Below are 18232 nucleotides of genomic sequence, written 5' to 3'. Positions count from 1 at the left end.
TGCTTCGAGCAGGGGGTTGGACTAGATGACCTTCAGGGGTCCCTTCCAACCCTGATATTCTATGATTCTATGATTTACTTTACATACAAGAATCATTTAGTTGTATATTATAGACTTATAGAAAGAGATCTAAAAACATTAAAATGTATTACTGGCACGCAAAACCTTAAATTAGAGTGAATAAATGAAGACTCGGCACACTACTTCTGAAAGGATGCCGACCCCTGCTCTAGCATGCCGTAATCTCGAGAGAACTTCTAGATGGGAGAGGAAGAAGAGCAGGTCTCCCTCTGCTGGACTACACTGCCAAAAAATCAGCTGTATGTGGAGTTTAGTCCCCAGCTGTGGTATCTGTTAAGCTGTGGTTGATTATATTTCTGCAGCTCTAATACTGAAGTACAGTAGGCCTCAGAAAAGTAACTCTTCTAAACCCTGGCTTTGTGTGGCTCCCTGATATCTTCAGTGACTCCAGATCAAATATGCTCAGTTTGAGGAATTAAAATTATGCCATTCCTGTGAGCTCATTCTGAGATCTAACAGTCCCTGTGGGTTCTTACTAGCTCACATATCACCAACAATAAAAATTCAGCAAACACAATGTTATTAACAATTCTGCTTTGTGAGCCAGGAAAGAATCCATCTCGCTGCTATAAATGTGCTTGTGCTGCAGTGTTAACAGAAGTAACAAGTTATTTTAGGCAGGTCTGTTGCATAAGGTGGTGCCGTTTTTATACAGTTGTTCTTCAGAGCAGAACCACACTTAAAGCTTTTTGTGTCTGGATGTGTGTTGGTGTCACGGAGTCACCGGGTCAATGCCCCTGGAACTACTCTGTATGTAGCCAGTCGGGACTCTGGGGGAGCGTGCCTCCTCTCTCTGAACATACTGTCTCCAGAGCAAGAAGCTTGCACAGCTTTGACCTTCCTAGGTCTGACCTTGGAGCATTCAGCATCCCCTTGCACACCGTGCACTTCCCGTAGCGAGTCCGCACAGACAGGGCTCCTGGGAAAGCCAGAGGGCCCTGCACCTCAACTCCGCAGTCAGATGTGACTCTCAGCCAGCCGGTAAACAGAATGTTTATCAGTCAACAAGGACACAGCATAGAATAGATTTTGCTATGACAGAAATCAGTGACTTTCAGGCAAGTCCATCTTGGAAATCCTGGGCCAGATGCCCTAAATTCCCCCTCTTCCAGTCCCCCTATGCAGACTTTCAGTGACCTGACCTCCCGACAACCCCCTTGTTGCTCCTCCTCCTTCTCTTTGTCACCTGGTTGCATCCCCGCTCCTGGGTCTCAGATTACATAGGTGCAAACAGCTGGGCAGCCTCACCTGTCCTGAGGGCCTCAGTAAAAATCACACACCCAATTCCCACCACGGCAGTATCGGTGCAGTAAACAGGGAAACTGAGGTACACACAGTATTAGTATAGGACAATAAGACTCACGTACAACATAACAAGGTGAATAAAACCCCACTTCGTCACAGTTGGACAATCATGTGAGCAACAGTGTTCAATTCTTGAGTGCTCGATTATTGTAAACTAGAGGGTGCTGAGAGAAAAGCAACAAAACACCATTAGAGTTGAAAAGATTCTTATGACATACATCATATCAATCCTTTAATATATCTCTTTCACAAAAGAGCTGTCTGACTCCAAATCTTCTTGTGTCCAAGTCACACCTGATTGCTTTTCTGAGACAAGGTTTTTGCTATTTTTTTTATGACTGTTAGCTGTGCGGAGCAGATAGCAATGGAGAGTGAGCTGGCTTCTGTAGATTAGCTTGGCTATTAACATTCACTGAGAGCAGAAGCTCTTGTGCTTATATACAAGCCAAAAGGGACCTTACTTAACTTTCAGATCCCAACTTGTTTTCTGGACAGTTAAAAACACCTCCTATAAACTGAGCAAACTTGATAGTGTCATTGAGAAGCTTGACGGTCCCAGGTACTGTCACATCAGAGAATCCTGAATCAGAGCGACCTCTTCTGTTAGGTCATCTAAGCCATACCCTTCACCACTGTCAGTGCAGGCTCCGATTTCGTTGCTTCTCTGTGGTGCCTGTGTGTTAACAGCTTTTATTTCTTTTTCACTACACAGAAATGTTTTGTGACTATTCATATATGTTTTAAAGTTTCTCTGTGAGCTCTTTGGTACAGGCACAGTCTTTTCTATGTGTTTGTACGGTATCTAGCATCTTGATGGCCTCTGAGTGCTACACAACAAATAATTGATCTATATGACATGAATACTTGGCTGCAGGGAAAAACAGATGAAAAAGCACAATTTTTTGAGGACCTTTTTTGCATTCTGCTTGAGATCCAGAGCAGTGGGTATAGAAGCTAGCTACACGGACTGAACATAGCTGTATTGGTGGGTTTGGCACCCTCTGGTGGCATAAGAATACAAAAACCAAAGTTCTTGTTAATAGTTCTTATGGAGGGAACATCCCTGTGTGAGTGGGACATTCCCACTGGAAGAAAAACCCCTATCACTTGGAGATCCTCTAGTGTAGCTTGCTGGGGGCTGAAACATGTCTTAAAGTTTGGATAGATGCTGGTTATCTGAGGTCATATACGCTATATGACCCTGATCCAAAGGCTGTGGAGGTAAGTTCAAAGACTCTCATTGACCTCTGTGGGCTTTAGATCAGGCCTGTGGAAGCTATTCCCTGCTCTCCCCCCCCGACTGAGACTTTCTGGGGCTTTGAAATGGTGTATTTCTTCCATGACACAGAGCCGTGCTCTGGATTGCTCATGTGGAGAAGGCTTCCCTATTCCATCTCAGGTGTGCCTTACAAAGGAGAATAATTTTTAATCCTATCTCTGTAATCCTGTCACAGGAGGGGAAGGAGGAGAAAAGATGACAAGAGCCCACGGCTGCCTAAAAGAAGGTGAGTGTGACTTACTTTTCTCCACCTTCCTTACTATAGATTTTAGTCCTTTCCATTTCTTGTGTGGAGAACCCCCTCAGAACCAGCTATTTTCATACATGTTTTTATTGGGCATAGTTTAGAAATAATTGTAGCTCCCTCTAAAACCACCATGATGGATTCTTGCAGTCAGGTCATTTTGAGTTGGTCGGTAGCATGGCAGAAGCCAATGATAAGGCTACAGGTGCTCTGTCACTGTCATCTCTTGGGTGATGAGCACGTGGCTAAAACCCATGAGCAGTCCTAGGGGTGGAGAGCTACAGGGGAGAGCACAAGCTGAAATGTGCTGACTCACAAGATGGTTGATCCGGAGACCATGTCACTTCCACATTTTTAGTGAACTGCAATGGCTTTCTTGTTTAATCTAGTACTGCATCTACTTCACATTTTCCAACTAACCTCCCTGTGCATTACTCTCCCATGTACTTCTTAGGAAGAAGCCTCCAATACAGTATGTACGGTGTGAGATGGAAGGCTGCGGCACAGTCCTCGCCCACCCTCGCTATTTGCAGGTCAGTCAGGCTCTTCCACTCGTTTGGATCTGGGGTCAAGGAGCTGCCACTCTTTCATCTTTCACTGCAGTGTTCCTTTTTAATATAGTTTGCTAAGGGAGGCACTGGTTTAGGAGGTGGTGCACTGCACTGGGACTCAGGAGTTTTGGGTTCTGTTCCTAGCTCTGGCAGAGGCCCATTGGGTGACCTTGGGCAAGTCACTTTCCCTCCCTGTGCCTCAGTTTCCCTGTCTGTAAAATGGGGATAATATGCTGACCTCTTTTTGTAAAGTGCTTTGAGATCTACTGATGAAAAGCACTATAGAAGAGCTAGGTGTTATTCTGTATTCGAAAAAGAAAAGGAGTACTTGTGGCACCTTAGAGACTAGCCAATTTATTTGAGCATGAGCTTTCGTGAGCTGTAGGTGCCACAAGTACTCCTTTTCTTTTTAGGTGTTATTACTAGCCAGTAACAAGTAATGAAGCTAAGCCCAGCCTAGTTGTAACTGTACCATATGTGCCTCTTCACCTGTATTAACACTGGAATGCATTGCCTAGGGAGGTGGTAGAATCTCCTTCCTTAGAAGTTTTTAAGGTCAGGCTTGACAAAGCCCTGGCTGGGATGATTTAATTGGGGATTGGTCCTGCTTTGAGCAGGGGGTTGGACTAGATGACCTCCTGAGGTCCCTTCCAACCCTGATATTCTATGATTCCTGCTTTTCATCAGACCTCAGAGCCTGGTATAATTGCATCCTGTTAGCTCTCCTGCAATGCACAAGGAGGTAGATTGTAGCCCTTACGGTCTGTCACATTGCTTAACTTACCTTGTAACCTGGGATCTGATTTTCAGCAGTTCCTTTAGTCAGACAGGGAGAGGGTTTGTAACTTTTTCGTCGTCTTTCCTAGCATCACATCAAATACCAGCATCTGCTGAAAAAGAAATATGTGTGTCCCCATCCCTCCTGTGGACGGCTTTTCCGGCTCCAGAAGCAGCTGCTACGGCATGCCAAACACCACACAGGTACTGGGAAAGATGGGGAGACTTGAATCCAACCCATCATCCCATGGATGGATGGAGAGGGGAAAACACTCACCTCTCCTGAGGTGAGGAAGAGTCTAACCTAGGGAGCGCATGTGGCTGGTGGTTATTCCCTTCCTGCTGGGACTGCTGTCGAATTGCTTGTGCACACCCATTAGACAGTGCAAGTAGGTGGAAATAAGCCTCTGCGTTTGTACTGTAGCAGTATTTTATTGGCATATAGGTTGCCTTTTTGCAACAGTGTCATCCTGTTTTCTCCACATTTAAGATGCTCTTTTCAAGCTTCACCTTGTCAAGCCTGTGGGATTGGTCAGGACTCCCATTCAAGCCCATCAGCTCTACCTGAGATGCTTCCTCCTTCATTAGTCCTGGTGGGATCAGACAGTTCTTAACACTCAAATTGCTGCCTCGCTTTCAGGTAGCTTCACCCAAGAACCTTCAAAATTAAAAGTGGGGTCATAGGGCAACTTTCAGATGAGTGGACTTTCAACACAAGCATGAGGTTCTGATCCAGATGCAAGTATTAAGATGAGATGTGTGTGCTGCTTTACAGATCAAAGGGATTATATCTGTGAATACTGTGCCCGGGCATTTAAGAGTTCCCACAACTTGGCTGTGCACCGGATGATCCACACAGGCGAGAAGCCTTTACAGTGAGTATAGTCCTGCATTGTCTTGCTTTTTGAAATATGCCTCTTCCTCCTTCAGCTGGCCACATTTCCCTGGCCACAGCTGACTCTGCCTCATGTGCCTGTCTGTGATTCTGTTTCATATCATAGAATCATATGCCGGCATTCTCTGTTGCACCTCCTTGTGTGTCCTGTTCCCATATTGACCTTTCTTTTTTTCTCTCCCACTCACCAGGTGTGAGATCTGCGGCTTCACCTGCCGGCAGAAGGCCTCTCTGAACTGGCACATGAAAAAGCATGATGCAGACTCTTTCTACCAGTTCTCCTGCAACATTTGTGGCAAGAAGTTTGAGAAGAAGGACAGCGTGGTGGCACATAAGGCCAAGAGCCACCCAGAGGTGCTTATTGCTGAAGCACTAGCCGCCAATGCAGGCGCCCTAATCACCAGCACCGACATCCTAGGCACTAGTCCAGAGTCCATTGCCCCACCCACCGATGGCCAGGGCCTTCCCCTCCTCCCTGACCCCCTGGGAAGCACTGCTCCTGGCGAGTGCCTATTGCTGAACCCCGACGGGATGCCAAAGGCGTACTGCAGTGGGGCTGAGCGCATGAGCCTGATGGCCGATGGCAAGCTCTTCGTTGGTGGCGGTAGCAGCGGGAGCACGGAAGGGCTGGTCATGAACACAGAGATTCTGGGAGCCACCACAGAGGTTCTGATTGAAGATTCTGACTCTACCGGACCTTAGCAGGCAGGGAGCACGTGGTTGTTGGGACAGCTCGGACTTTGTATTTAAAAGAAAAAATGGAGAAACTTATTAAAAAAAAAAAAAAGAGAGAAGTTAAACAAATTTAAAATACTAGTAAATAAGAGAAGGGCCTGCTCCTCTCCAGTGTGGATCACAGCATCCCCCTCTTCCTGACCCCTTCTCTGTCCTCCTGTCCCTTTTCAGAAAGGGATGCCACAGTTACTGGAGCGAGACAGAGCAAAGGAATTCTCCGAGTGAAGGGAAGCAGCCAGAGGCCCTCACTCACCCCAAACCCAGGCGCCTTCCCTGCTCCTCAACAAATCCCTGTTTGCAAACTTGAAGGAGTTTGGGCTGTGGACCAGCTTCTCGTTCCTAGGACTCCCTCTGCCCAACTTCTATGCATTGCTGCATTCTGATCCTTGCAGTCTTGTCTTCTTCCTCCTGGGTCTGGGAGTTTGGCTTGGCACTTTAGGGCCCCTCAGCAGGGTGAGCTGTAAAACAGCACCTGTCCCCGCCTCTCACACCCTTCCTCTCTGTCACTGATGGGAAGTAGAGGGCACGCCCTGGCGCTCAGATGGTGCTCGCTTGCTGAAATGCTGGGGCTTGGCTCTGTATGAGAGCCCTGTGTTGGAGAGGCAGTGAGAAGTCTCCAATTGGTGACAGTCATTTGCACTTTGAACATGTTTCGTTTTTGTGTGGTGGTAACGAAAGTCCTTATTTATTGATCAGAGGGTCTGGTATTTTTAATTACATTTGGGGTGGATTGGGCTATTCCAGAGGGGGCTCCTTTACATCAGTGGAACTCATAGGGGTAAGCCATGCTGGAGCAGCAGCTGTAGGGCTGATCCCCACCACAAAGATAATCAGGGTGAAGAAAGCACTAGGGAAGCCGAGTAGCTGTTTGTAAACAGGTCAGTGTGATAGACCCCATGGGAGGAACTCCATTTGTATTGTGGAGTTTTGGAGCAGTTGTTTGCTTTGGGGTGGGGTAGGCGGTGAGGAATGACTAGCTTAGTTTAGGGCTCTGAACTGCAGAAACAACTTACATAGTGGTGTGTCTCCCTCCCCAGTTTTTTCCAAGCTCCTTGCATTAACCCTTTTTTCTCACTGATTCATCCTCACTCCCTGCCGTTGGAAGAATTAGCGCTGTTAGCCAAGGAACTTGTTCCAGTCTTTTGACAGATGTGTAACTAAGTGGTGCAGGATATCACATTCCCCATCCAATTCTGCCTCTCCTTTCCTGAAAGAGATACAGCTATAGGGGGAAGAAATTGGGCTTAGTTATCTTGCACTTGATTTGAATAGAGGCAGACTGACTGACATCTGGTTGCGGGAATGGCAACTTGTCTCCCTGCATGGACACCCCTGGGGACAGAGCATAAGGTGTGTTCCCTCTACACGTGCTCCTTACAAGGCCAGCTTTCGCAAATGTTCTTTGTTTCTATGAGACATGGTGGTGTGGTTTTGCCCAAGAGCGAGAGATGGGCATGCATAGCCTTGTAATTAAGACAGCTGTTGTCCCTCAGAAAGGTTTAGGACATAATGTATCTTAAGTTTTGAGCGCAGATCTTTGCTCTGTCCGTTGTCAAACTTTGTGCAGTGACCTTACAGTTGTTTGCTTTTTGGAAAAAGCAAGGAATCTGTTTGGTCATGTCAATGTGGTTTGGAAGGAAGTTACAATACCCTGTTTAAACACCGAGCCAGTAAAACTTGTTTGTTGTAGAGCTGGTTGGAAAATGGAGTTTTTCTGCAGAAAATTTTGACGAACTAGAAGAATTTCATTTGCATTGGAGATTTACCACAGAACGTTTTGATTTTGTCTGAAAACTGGAAACAGGCTGACCGCTGAAATCTTTTGGAAAAATCACAGCAAACTGTCTTGTTTCTGGTCAGGTCGACCCACATATGTCAAACATATTGTGAAACAATTCACTTCAGTTTGGGTCAGTTCAACATTAAACTGTTTACCTGAGCTGCTGCAGGTCACCCTATGGGCTCGGTTCCCTGGTCAGACTAAATCTCCCTTGATGCACCATGTTCTTCCCTCTTTCTGATTGGTTGGTTGTGTGTCATCTAGTGACATGATTGTGGTGCATCATGGGAGATGTAGTCCAGCTGAGAACATAAGTAGTTAAGAATGGAATGAGGGCTTAAGGCATCAGACCTACAACTTGCAGCAGCCCAGGAAGATGTGCTTTAATGTTGAAATGAGACCAAACCAACTTTCATTTGGAATGTTGAAATGTCTCATTTCAGTTATAAATATCAAAACAATTTTAACATTTCCAAATTGATGATTTTGAGCAGGAAGCTGAAATTTTCTGCAGAAAATTGAACTAAATAATTTGCTCAAAACCAGTTTTGATGGAGAGCTTTCAACTAGCCCTAGATATGTGGTTTTGCTGGCCAGCACGGCTGTGGCCAATTTCTGACACCTGTGTTCAAAACTCTTCTAGTCTAGGTCCTGACTTTGCATGATTAAAAGCTGTTGTGGTGCAGGTTAGCTTTGGCTAGCTAGTCAGCCAGCCAGACCCTGCTACAGACCAGTTCTGCGGGAACTCTGTGGAAACCCTCCATCACTTGGTTTGAAGTCTGGTGTAGACCGGGCCTTCCAGGGAACACTAAAAGGAGAACTTAGCCTTATCAATTTCCTTTTATTTCTAAGGATGGCACTAAAATGCTGTGTTGGGTGGAAATCTCACTCTGGGGTGGTGCAATAGCTATACAGTGTGCTGTGGAGACTGCCCCATGACTTACCTACAGAATGATGCAGCCCAGTCACCTAGCATGGGAAATAAGAATGTGGGCTGCTCAACTTCTCCAGTAGAGGGAAAGTTTCTCACATTTCCAGCAGGCAGCAATGAGTGGGTAATTCACCTCTGAAGTCCTTCCTATCCCTGTCACTTCCTTGCTGTCATCCCACACACTCTCCTGGTTTTAGCCTTTCTCCCTCCCTCCCTCCCCCTTTGGTCTCATCCAATTGTTTCTGTCCTTAAACACAGCCTTCTAACCTCCAGGGCAGGAGAGACCTGTGTAACTTCCAGCCCCGGGTTTAAAAAATGAAAACTGACACTCAATGCCTTCCTGCTGCTTCTCCCCCTCCATGTCTCTCCCACCACTCGCATGCAGTTTGCTTCAATAAATTATTGTAGTAGTTTGCAATAAACATTTTTGTATTTTTTCCCCCATGTATTTATTTTTTCTCCGGCGGTGGGAGCACGTTGGGGAGCTGGGCTTAGGGTGCTTCTTTCCCCTTTCACGTAAACTGGTTTGTGGTGACTGACTTAACATCACTCCCCACCCCTTCCTTTTAGTATTCAGTGTGGGCGCTCATGTAAGCTGCACTCTCCGCAATTGGAGTTGCCTCTTCCATGCAAGCTTAACCTTGATAACGGGACACGGAATTGCGCAGAGGGGCTTTTGCTTTGTGCATGGGGCGTCAGCTGCCCGCTGTCACTCTGCTGCCACTCCATCTGGCATTGATGCTTCCTGAAAGCTGGCTGGGCTTTCTTCAGCTCCTGGGACAGGAGGGGAGGCAGGGGACACAACCTTGATTAGCATGAAACCTGCCAATGGGGAGGGGGGTTAAACTTGACACTGCTTAGCAGCACTACCTGCAGTAGCCACCAGGTGGCAACACAGCTGTTGCATTGGCACACCCCTCTGGTGGGGGTGGGGGTGGGGAAGCTGGGGAGAGGAGATGCATAAGCTGACAAACCTTTGATTGCTATAAGTCTTGTCCCACAGCAATCTCCACAGGGAGAGGGGGAGCCCAGGTAGCTACCTGAACCCAACTTGGGGAAAGGGTAATGTAAAATGTAATAATAAAGGGATACTCTGCTTTTCAACTCGTTTTCTCTTAATCTGGGTAAGACATAACCAAAATAAATGTATAAAGGAAAACACAATAAAAGTTTTGTCTTGGTGCATGCAGCTTGTCTGCAGTGGTTGTAGTGGATTATCCTGGGATCACAGGGGTAGGGCATGGTTATGTATAAGCAGTGTGGGAGCCATTAGTTTTCAGTTACATTTGAGCAGGGTAAATACCCAATTCAATTCCCAGAGGACTGCAGATAAGCAGGGATGTGAGTGGTAAGGATGGATGGCACTAGTACCATGCCTGCTGGATGGGGCTTTCTTCCTTTGCATCAGGGGTTTGCATCATGGTCAAAAGTCTGGAAAGCGGGTTGAGCTGTCTGCTATTTGGTGACATGAGTGTGCAGGGGCTGTCTTCTGCCTGGAAGGACACAGTCACCACTAAAAGCATTGGGGCCCTTTGAATCTCAGGAGAGAGACAAGCTTTCCAAGTGCATATCTGGGTGCAAATAAACTCCTGCAGGTGTGCAGAAACAGAGCTGCACATGCTGTCCTGGATTTGCGAGCCCTCAGCTGGGGGCTCTGGGCCTGAGCTCCCACAATGTGAGTGGTGCTCTCCAGTCTCAGCTCAAGGGGAGGGAAGCAGCCCATGGTGATAGAAAACATACCTTGCCTCTGCAATGACGGGCTCAGGAGAAGAACCTAGTGGGGAGCGCTGCCCAAGGTTGTAAAACCAGCCTAAAAGGGATGGCTTGGTTTTTCAAACTGCTGAGCAGCCACTAGCTCCTGTGGACTGCCATGGGAAGTTATAAGGTGCTCAGCATTTTGGAAAATCAAGTCACTTATTTAGATACCTATATTTGCAAATCTTGGTCCCTGTGTAATGGTTGTGGTCTCTGGCTGTTGATCAGACCACCTTTGCTGAACAAGAAAATTCAAGTGTGGATGCAGCATGCACACTTATTTTCTCTTACATTCATTAATCTGGCTGTGATTTGTCATTGCTTAACATTAGCTAGTGAAATGACTACAGGTCTGGGAAGAGGGTTATGGGCACTAGACCTGGCTCGGCGTGATAGAAAAGAGTGAGAACTTCCCAGACAGAACCAGGAGGATGCAGGAAATAACAGATCGTATCAGGCTTTGTCTCACATCTCAGTGGGGGATTATCAGGAATCCCATTTGGCAACTGTATACAACAGGGGTAGTCAATAGGACCGTGGGCCAACTCCCAATTGCCAGATGCTTTTGAACAGACTCCAGAATCTTTTTATTTACTTTTTTTATTCTTTTCTCTGGAGTTTGAACCTTGACTTTACCTTGACCAAGAAATTTGGACCTTGACAAAAAATAGACTACCCCTCATACAAGTTGTGAGGGACGGATGTAGTTGCAGATGAGTGGACTAGAGCTGTAGGGAGACGGGCTGTGGGGGAGGAAGGGTGGAGTGAGTGGGAGACTGATTCTGGGCCAGACAACTTGAAGGTGCGTGGAGGAGGGACATGGTAAGAGATGAAAAATCTGCCTTTGTCCAGTGCAGATGTGTTCAGTCTCTCCCCAGGCCTCAGAGACAGAAGAGGGGGGGAGAGAGGCGCGTGAGTGATTAATGCTCTCTAGAGCTGGAATGTGTGAGCTGAGCAAGGGATTTTTCTGGCTTGGCCGTGTCACAAACAGCCCTGTGTGAGCTCTGTGGCTTAGCTGCCATCTGCATCTGGGACAGCCGGCTTTGGCCGAGCAACCCCCTGTGACCCTCCAACACCACAACCTCTGCAGCCACGCCATCCTCCTGGCTGGGAAGATCCGCTCCAATGTGGCCAGCCTCCTGGAGTCCTACGTGAGTCTCTTCCTCTTAGGCCGATCCGTCAGCTGCTCAAACAGCGACATCTCGCCTGGCAGCTGAGCACAGTGGCACCTTGCTCCAACACGGTCTTTAAAAGCAAAGGGAGTGGCTCTAGTTTACACCCAACCCCCAGACAGGGAGGTCATCTTCCCATACTGGATACGGATGCATGTTGGGTACAGGTTTATAATGAGCTGGGGCGCGGGGTATTCAGTCAATCAGCTCAGCCAGTGGACGGGATTTGCCAGGTGAGCAAAAGAGTCCTTGTGCAGCCTCATAGAGGTAGGGTGTAGACTGAATTCCTCCTGTGCTTTTCCCCTCTCTCTGTTGGTAGGGAGATGAGTAATCAATGTCTCTTCCACCTGTTGCAGAGAATCCAGGCTCTTCTCCTTTGTCCTACTGCACCTCTAGTGCAGGTTCTGTTCTTTTCTATCACCCCTGAAGCAGAAACACAGCCACCTCTAAGGTAGAATGTGACTGATGCTTAAAAGCAAGCATCACGCGCACCCTTCTGGGGACTGAACTAGCGAGATAAAGATTGCTACGGCCTCATCACCACCCTCTGGATCAGGGAGAGAGGACATGTCACATGTTTCCCTTGTGCAGAAGTTGAAGCGGACTCCAATTGACCCCTCAGTGGGAGGGAATGTACATCTGTGGGTGGTGTGGAAATTCAGGTAGGGTATGGGTTAAAGTTCCTGCCCTTCACCCCAAAATGCAGTGGGAGGTTTGGTGGGGGGGAGGCGAAGGACCTTGAGTTTTTCTCAACAGATGGTAGAGCTTGGTGGGGGGGAAGGTGGATGCTAATATTCAAGGTGCCTCAGGCGTGGCACCTCCTTGTGGGTGCCGCTAGAGAAAGAAACAGTGCTGATGGTACATGGAATCTGCGTCAGTCCTGAATCCGCTTTCCACCAGCACATTGGTGATCTGGGCTGGTACTATCACAGGAGCACGGGGTGCCAAGCTCTGGAAAAGCCCTGGTGTAAATTTCCCTAATCCTCACACCTTCCTTGAATGCTCCTGACTTTTCATCAGAGAGCTTTCCAGCAGGGATTTTCTAGCCAGTTCTAGAGGGCAACTCCTGCAGAGCTCCTGCAATTCTGCTTTTCCATTGGTTTGGTGCTTGCTTAGGAGAGGAGTGACCCCCAGATTCATAGATTACACTGGAAGGGACCATTGTGATCATTTAGTCGGACTCCTGCAAAACACAGGCCAGAGGACTGCCCCGAAATCATTCCTGGAGCAGAGCTTTGAGAAAAATATCCCGTCTTGATTTAAAAACTGTCGGTGATGGAGAATCCACCACAACCCTTGGTAAATTGTTCCAGTGGTTAATTACTCTCATCAGTAAAAATGTACTCCTTATTTCCAGCCTGAATTTGTCTAGCTTCAACTTGCAGCCGTTGTTAGACCTTTCTCTGCTAGATTTAAGAGCCCATTATTTAGTATTTGTTCCCCATGTGGGTACTTAGACTAAATAAATTAGACTACGCTAAATAGATCTTGCTCCTGGAGTCTTACTCCTTGCTCACTGTAAGGCAGGTTTTCCAATCCCTTAATCATTCTCTTGGCTCTTCTTTAATCCCTCTCCAATTTATCAACATCCTTCTTGAATTGTGGGCTCTGGAACCAGACATGGTATTCCAGCAATGATTGTACCAGTGTCAAATACAGAGGTAAAATAACCCCTCTCCTCAAGAGTCCATTTGTACATCCCAGGATTGCATTACCTCTTGTGGACACAGCGTCGCCCTGGGAGCTTCTATTCAGTTGATTATCCAGCACCACTCCACAAATTTTTTTCAGAGGCCTCTATCCTGTATGTATGGCCAGTACCGCCATGGGCAGCACCTAGGGGTTGGCTACTGTTTTCTCTGACAATAGGCCTTGAAACAGAGACTTCCAGAGCTAAACCCGTGACCTGCTACATCTTCAGCTAAAGAACCAGCCTCGGTAGGTGGAGACTGTAGCAGACCCATCTCCTCTGTGAATCAGAGACAGAGGGACACACAACACTGGCCAGTGGCTACCTCCTAGCTGTCCCATCTAAGGGCTGACTAAAGCAAACCCAGAACAGCAGAAGCTAGGCCAGGGGCAGGCTATTCTGTCCCTTCTGCTGGGTTCACTAGCAACAATTTTGCAAACTCTTGTCTCCTCCTTGCTCAGTTCTCCATTATTCAGACAATGTGGAGCAGCCAAGGCCCAGGGCAATGATGGTAGCAAGCTGGTTCATAATAAAGATTCCTCTTCGTTCACTGGCCCTACTCGCCTTGGTGTACGAGTGATTGGTGACTGTGCCATTGCCCAGGGTACAATTTGGACTGCTAAACAATTGTTTCCCCTCAATACTCCAGCCTGGGGTGCCTTTTACACTGTTTTGATGTGAGAGCCACCACTCCTGGTCTGTTCACACACAGCCTTTAGCATACAAAATCACCCCCAGCTGTATTACATGATTGCTCTGGCCAGCCACTCATGAATTACGTACAGGGTAACACCAGCCAATTCCTAGTGGCAGACCTTTCACCAGAAATGTACATCTTGTACAGCCCAACACCCACTGGATGATACAAGTTCATAGAAAGGTTGTAATTTCATCAAAGGACAATGATATGCACAGACCCTGCTATCTCAAGTGGATGTTCCCAAACACTTCAATCCAAACAACAATGGTTTAGATAAAACAAGTTTATTAACTAAAGAAAGAGAGAGATTTTCAGTGATTACAAGTAATGAGGCATAGAATTCAGAATTGGTTACAAAGAAAATAAAAACGTAACACCAGCTAATACCTAACAAATGGAGTGAACTTAAAAACAAAAGATTTTTCTCAGTATATGCTTACAGCAGTCTGGTTTGGCTGAAAAGCCTCCCAGCCAGGACCCTTCCCCCAGTTCAAAGATGTTTCCTTTGTCTTTCAAGCTTTGTAGCTGTCCTGAGTAGAGATGTGGGGGAGAGAGGTGATTTGTGTTGTGTGTCCTCTCCATTCTTATACCCGTCTCCCCTCTTGGAGGATTACCTCTAACTGGGGTTCAGGCAACAGGCAGTCTGTTTACATGGAAGCTCCCAGTTGTCCTATTGTCAATATGTAAAGTATGCTTACACCCTTCTTCCTGCCACAGAATGGCCATTTAACTAGGTGACTGTCCAATTGATTATGCTGACACGTGGCCGGGGTGCCAGTGTGTCTTTGTCTCTGTAGAACTGGTTTGGGCCTGCATTTCTAACTCTGGAACATATCACAGCAATGTTACACAGTAGAATCTTATAACTTTACATACAACGTTGCCACACATTTTACCTGGACAATAATGTTCAGCAGATTATGATTTTTAAATACCATCTCACAAGGCATACTTTGTACAAAATTTATCATGGTCTTGTGAAAAGGGTGAACTTGGGGTACAGTCTGTCTCAGTGACACTGGGATTTCTCTTCTCCCTGGCATGGATTCTGGTTATCAGGAAAGGAGTGAGTGGTTGGCGTGGTGAGGACAAGTGAGTGGGTTTGGCTGCGGGGGCTGGTGAGGTGGAGTGGGTGGTTCTGGGGTGATGGTGTGGGGAAAAGGGGAGCTGATGAGGTGGAGAAGGGAGGGGAGTGGGTGGGGCTAATAGGGGAGAGTGGAGGGCTGATCTTTCTGTTACTGAACCTCCCCCCTCAGGTGGAGAGGCAGGGGCTAGACAGGACCATCAGCCTGGACTCAGTGGAGGGTGTGCCAGGTCCGGCCATGGAGCAAGGGGGCGAGCTGACGGTGGCTGTGCGGTTGGGCGCCAACCTGCAGGCCTACCGGGCACTCCAGACATTGCTGGGTGAGGTCCTGGAAGAGCAGGGGTTTCACCTGACCCCGCTGGACATGGACTTCCACGCCTCCATCCAGTCCATCCTGCTGCAGATGGCGGCCCTGGCCTACCAGCTGGAGGAGCTGCTGGCGCTGCTGAGTCACGGCAGGCCAGCCTGGGAGGCAGCCGGCCCCAGGCCATCGCAGCTTGTTTGAGATGAAGCTGTGGGGGCTGAAGGTGCTGCAGGAGCTGGCTCACTGGACTGTGCGGTCCGTGCGAGACCTGCACCAGGTTGCCAAGCACAGCCAGGGCTCTGGCACTGCCCATGGGAGCCAGTCCCAGAAGGAATGAGGCTGTCTGCCTCCCTGCCACTGGAGTAGATGGGGCCTCCCCATCCCCCCTCCCTTCAGCAAGCCAAGAGCTGGTTTGGCGGGGGGGAGGGGTGCTCTGCCACCCAAGGGCCAAGTCTAGACTCTGGCATCCCGCTCAGCCTCCTCGACAGCGTGGCCAGCTGGGCCATAGGCGGAACCTATTCCCAAACCATCCCTGCTAGCTCTGCAAGCCAACTGGCTCTTCGTGGGGTGGGAGGCAGGCACCAAGTGGGCACTGGCCAGTGCCAAAGGGCTAATGGGCTGCTGTGGCAAGAGGCAGGATGGCCAGGTGGGGGTGGGGGAGCTCAAATCCCTGATGTGCCTGCTCTGTCCATTCCCCCTTCCTCTTCAGATGGGAAGGTGGGATGGCTCTGGCTCTGGGGTGGCTCAGCACAGGGTGGGGAAGGGTATGTGTGTGGAGAGAGGGGGACAGGAGGCGTCTCCTGACTCCCACTTCTCAGCTTAGAAGCCGATGGCCCCATTTGCTCACTGTGGGGAGGGAGCTGTGAAGTGGCTGGAGCCTGGAGCAGCTCCTCAGGGGTGGGGGCAGGGGCTGCCCTGCTGGGAAGAGGAGGCAGGGCTGCTGCAGGGATCCCCCATATGTCCCAGCTGGGATCCCCCTCTTCCCTCTCCCACTGAGCTGCCTCCCTCTCAGGGATTTCCCTACACCCCCCACAGGGGTGTTTACCCCCCCCACCAAATTTCCCCAACACCCCCCACAGTTTTGTGAACTAGTTACATGCAGTGATTGTTTGGAAATTTGAATTAAAATTGAAACATTAATACACACTTTAAAAGCATAGAACGTGTATCATAAAATATCTGTATCTGAAAAAGTATAATAGATTTGAAAAGTATGAACATAGACTAGCTTCTTTATACAGCTCTTGTTTTTTATGACCATGTCAGAGCATTCATTTCAGTGATGTTGGCCAACCTAATAATTTCAAATTATGATTTATAAGCAAAGTCTAAATGAGTTCTCCCTGACAGCTAGTGATGAGTTGGGGGCTGGGGGGAAAGGCTTCAGGACCAGATTGCATTTAGGGTTCTGGGGCAAAAATTGGGGATTTGTCCTGCTTTGAGCAGGGGGTTGGACTAGATGATCTCCTGAGGTCCCTTCCAACCCTGATATTCTATGATTCTATGAAGGAATGGAAGTACCGGAGAAGCCACCAAAGATGAATGCATTGCATTCAAGAAGTTCAGTAAGAGTTGTGCAAAATTATAACAAGAAACCAAGAAGGATGTAGATGTCGTGGCTCATGGAAGGCTTGAGTAGCCAGCTTTAATTTGTGTGATGATTTTAAAATCTAATAAAATGGTCATGAAACATTTTTCAGTTTTTACTATGGTGCCATACAGCCCCCCTTCACCCTCACGGTCTCACCCCTCATCAGCTCTGACCCCCCACCCTATTTCAATTCCTGGGGGAAAACACAGCTTGCCCCACAGCTGATCCCAGCCATGGGCTCAGGCTGAGCCCTGCCACTGGGGAGGCAGGCATGAGAGGGAGACACAGCTCAGAGCAGATCGGATGTAGGCGGGAGTGGAGTGAAATCTCTACTTGGGGGGGGGGGGGGCGGGAAGCAATGTCTTCCAGGGCAGTGAGAGGGAAATGGGGGGCTTCTCTGAGACAGAGGAAGAAGGGTAGAAGGCTGGGGAGGAACCTGGAGCTGTTGCAGGGCGTTCTACCCACCTCCCACATGGTTTGAGGCCAGCTGAGGCCATCACCGAGGACCCACCTAGCACCACGTGTTCCCTGCCCTGAGATTACAGTTGCTCTATTTGATGGTCTTGCTACCGGGGGCTGAGCTCTTAAGGGAAGAAGGCCAGACAAGCTTCTTCATCTTACTGCCCCCCCGACCATGGAAGTTGGGGTCTCCTCTCCCGCCCCTCCCAGCCTTGGCTGCATTTAACCAGTGTATTGGCACTTGGAGAGCTACCAGGAAGTAATGGCTCCTGCTTAACGGGGAGACGGGGGCCCAAGACTGGTGGCGCTCCTGAGCTGGGGGCCACGTGCGGCTGCAGCAGATACTCCATGAAACCTACTAGGGCCTGTGCTGTTGCTGTTGGTTTGACATGATGCCCAGATGCTATGGTGATGGACAGCAGGATAAAACCCAGAGGTGGATGCTTCAAGGGTGTGAAAGTCAAGTGAGCAGCTGATCCATTCTGCCTGACGTAGGGCAGGTGGTTGAAGATGCTATAGGAGCTGGCTCGCTGAACCGTGAGAACTGTCTGGCTAGGACCTTAAGCCCTTTCCAGACTCTGATCCCCATTTTCCAGGTGAGAAAACTGAGGCATGGCATTGGGCAAGGTCACACAAGAAGCTTGCATCAGCCACAGGAGGGGAGCTGAGATCTGCCCACCTGTCCTGCCCCTTAACCATGTGACCCACAAAACTGGACTGATTGATCTGGCTGCTTTGGAGTCAGACACTCCCACGTGGGATCTGTGAACAGGGAGGAGCAACTGCCAGGAGAGCCGTGCTGTGTTTGTTTTGGGCAACCCTCAGGGTCCCAAAGTGGGTGTAGCCCTCAGTAAATTCCATTGAGGCTCCCAGGAAGACTGTTCTCAGCCTATACCCCT

General features: G+C 48.5%; 2 protein-coding genes across 3 annotated transcripts in view; both read left to right on the top strand.

Annotated features, from left to right (window-relative positions):
• Positions 1–9015, top strand: part of ZFP91 (ZFP91 zinc finger protein, atypical E3 ubiquitin ligase) — a 33651-nt gene extending 24636 nt beyond the window's left edge. For both annotated transcript variants that reach the window (XM_077820773.1, XM_077820772.1), the window contains exons 7-11: positions 2841–2891; positions 3364–3442; positions 4327–4441; positions 5013–5112; positions 5324–9015. In XM_077820773.1, coding sequence (XP_077676899.1) covers positions 2841–2891; positions 3364–3442; positions 4327–4441; positions 5013–5112; positions 5324–5834 — 856 coding nt within the window. In that variant the 3' untranslated portion in view covers positions 5835–9015. The remainder of the gene's footprint in view (positions 1–2840; positions 2892–3363; positions 3443–4326; positions 4442–5012; positions 5113–5323) is intronic.
• Positions 9016–10330: 1315 nt separating this feature from the next.
• CNTF (ciliary neurotrophic factor) lies at positions 10331–15620 on the top strand. Its single transcript, XM_077819236.1, is given in 4 exon segments — positions 10331–10374; positions 11349–11484; positions 15152–15453; positions 15455–15620. Coding segments are annotated over 4 exon segments (648 nt in total).
• Positions 15621–18232: the final 2612 nt, after the last annotated feature.

The sequence above is a fragment of the Eretmochelys imbricata genome, chromosome 6, assembly GCF_965152235.1.
Source record: "Eretmochelys imbricata isolate rEreImb1 chromosome 6, rEreImb1.hap1, whole genome shotgun sequence".
Lineage (NCBI taxonomy): Eukaryota > Metazoa > Chordata > Testudines > Cheloniidae > Eretmochelys > Eretmochelys imbricata.
This window is presented reverse-complemented; position numbering and strand designations above follow the sequence as displayed.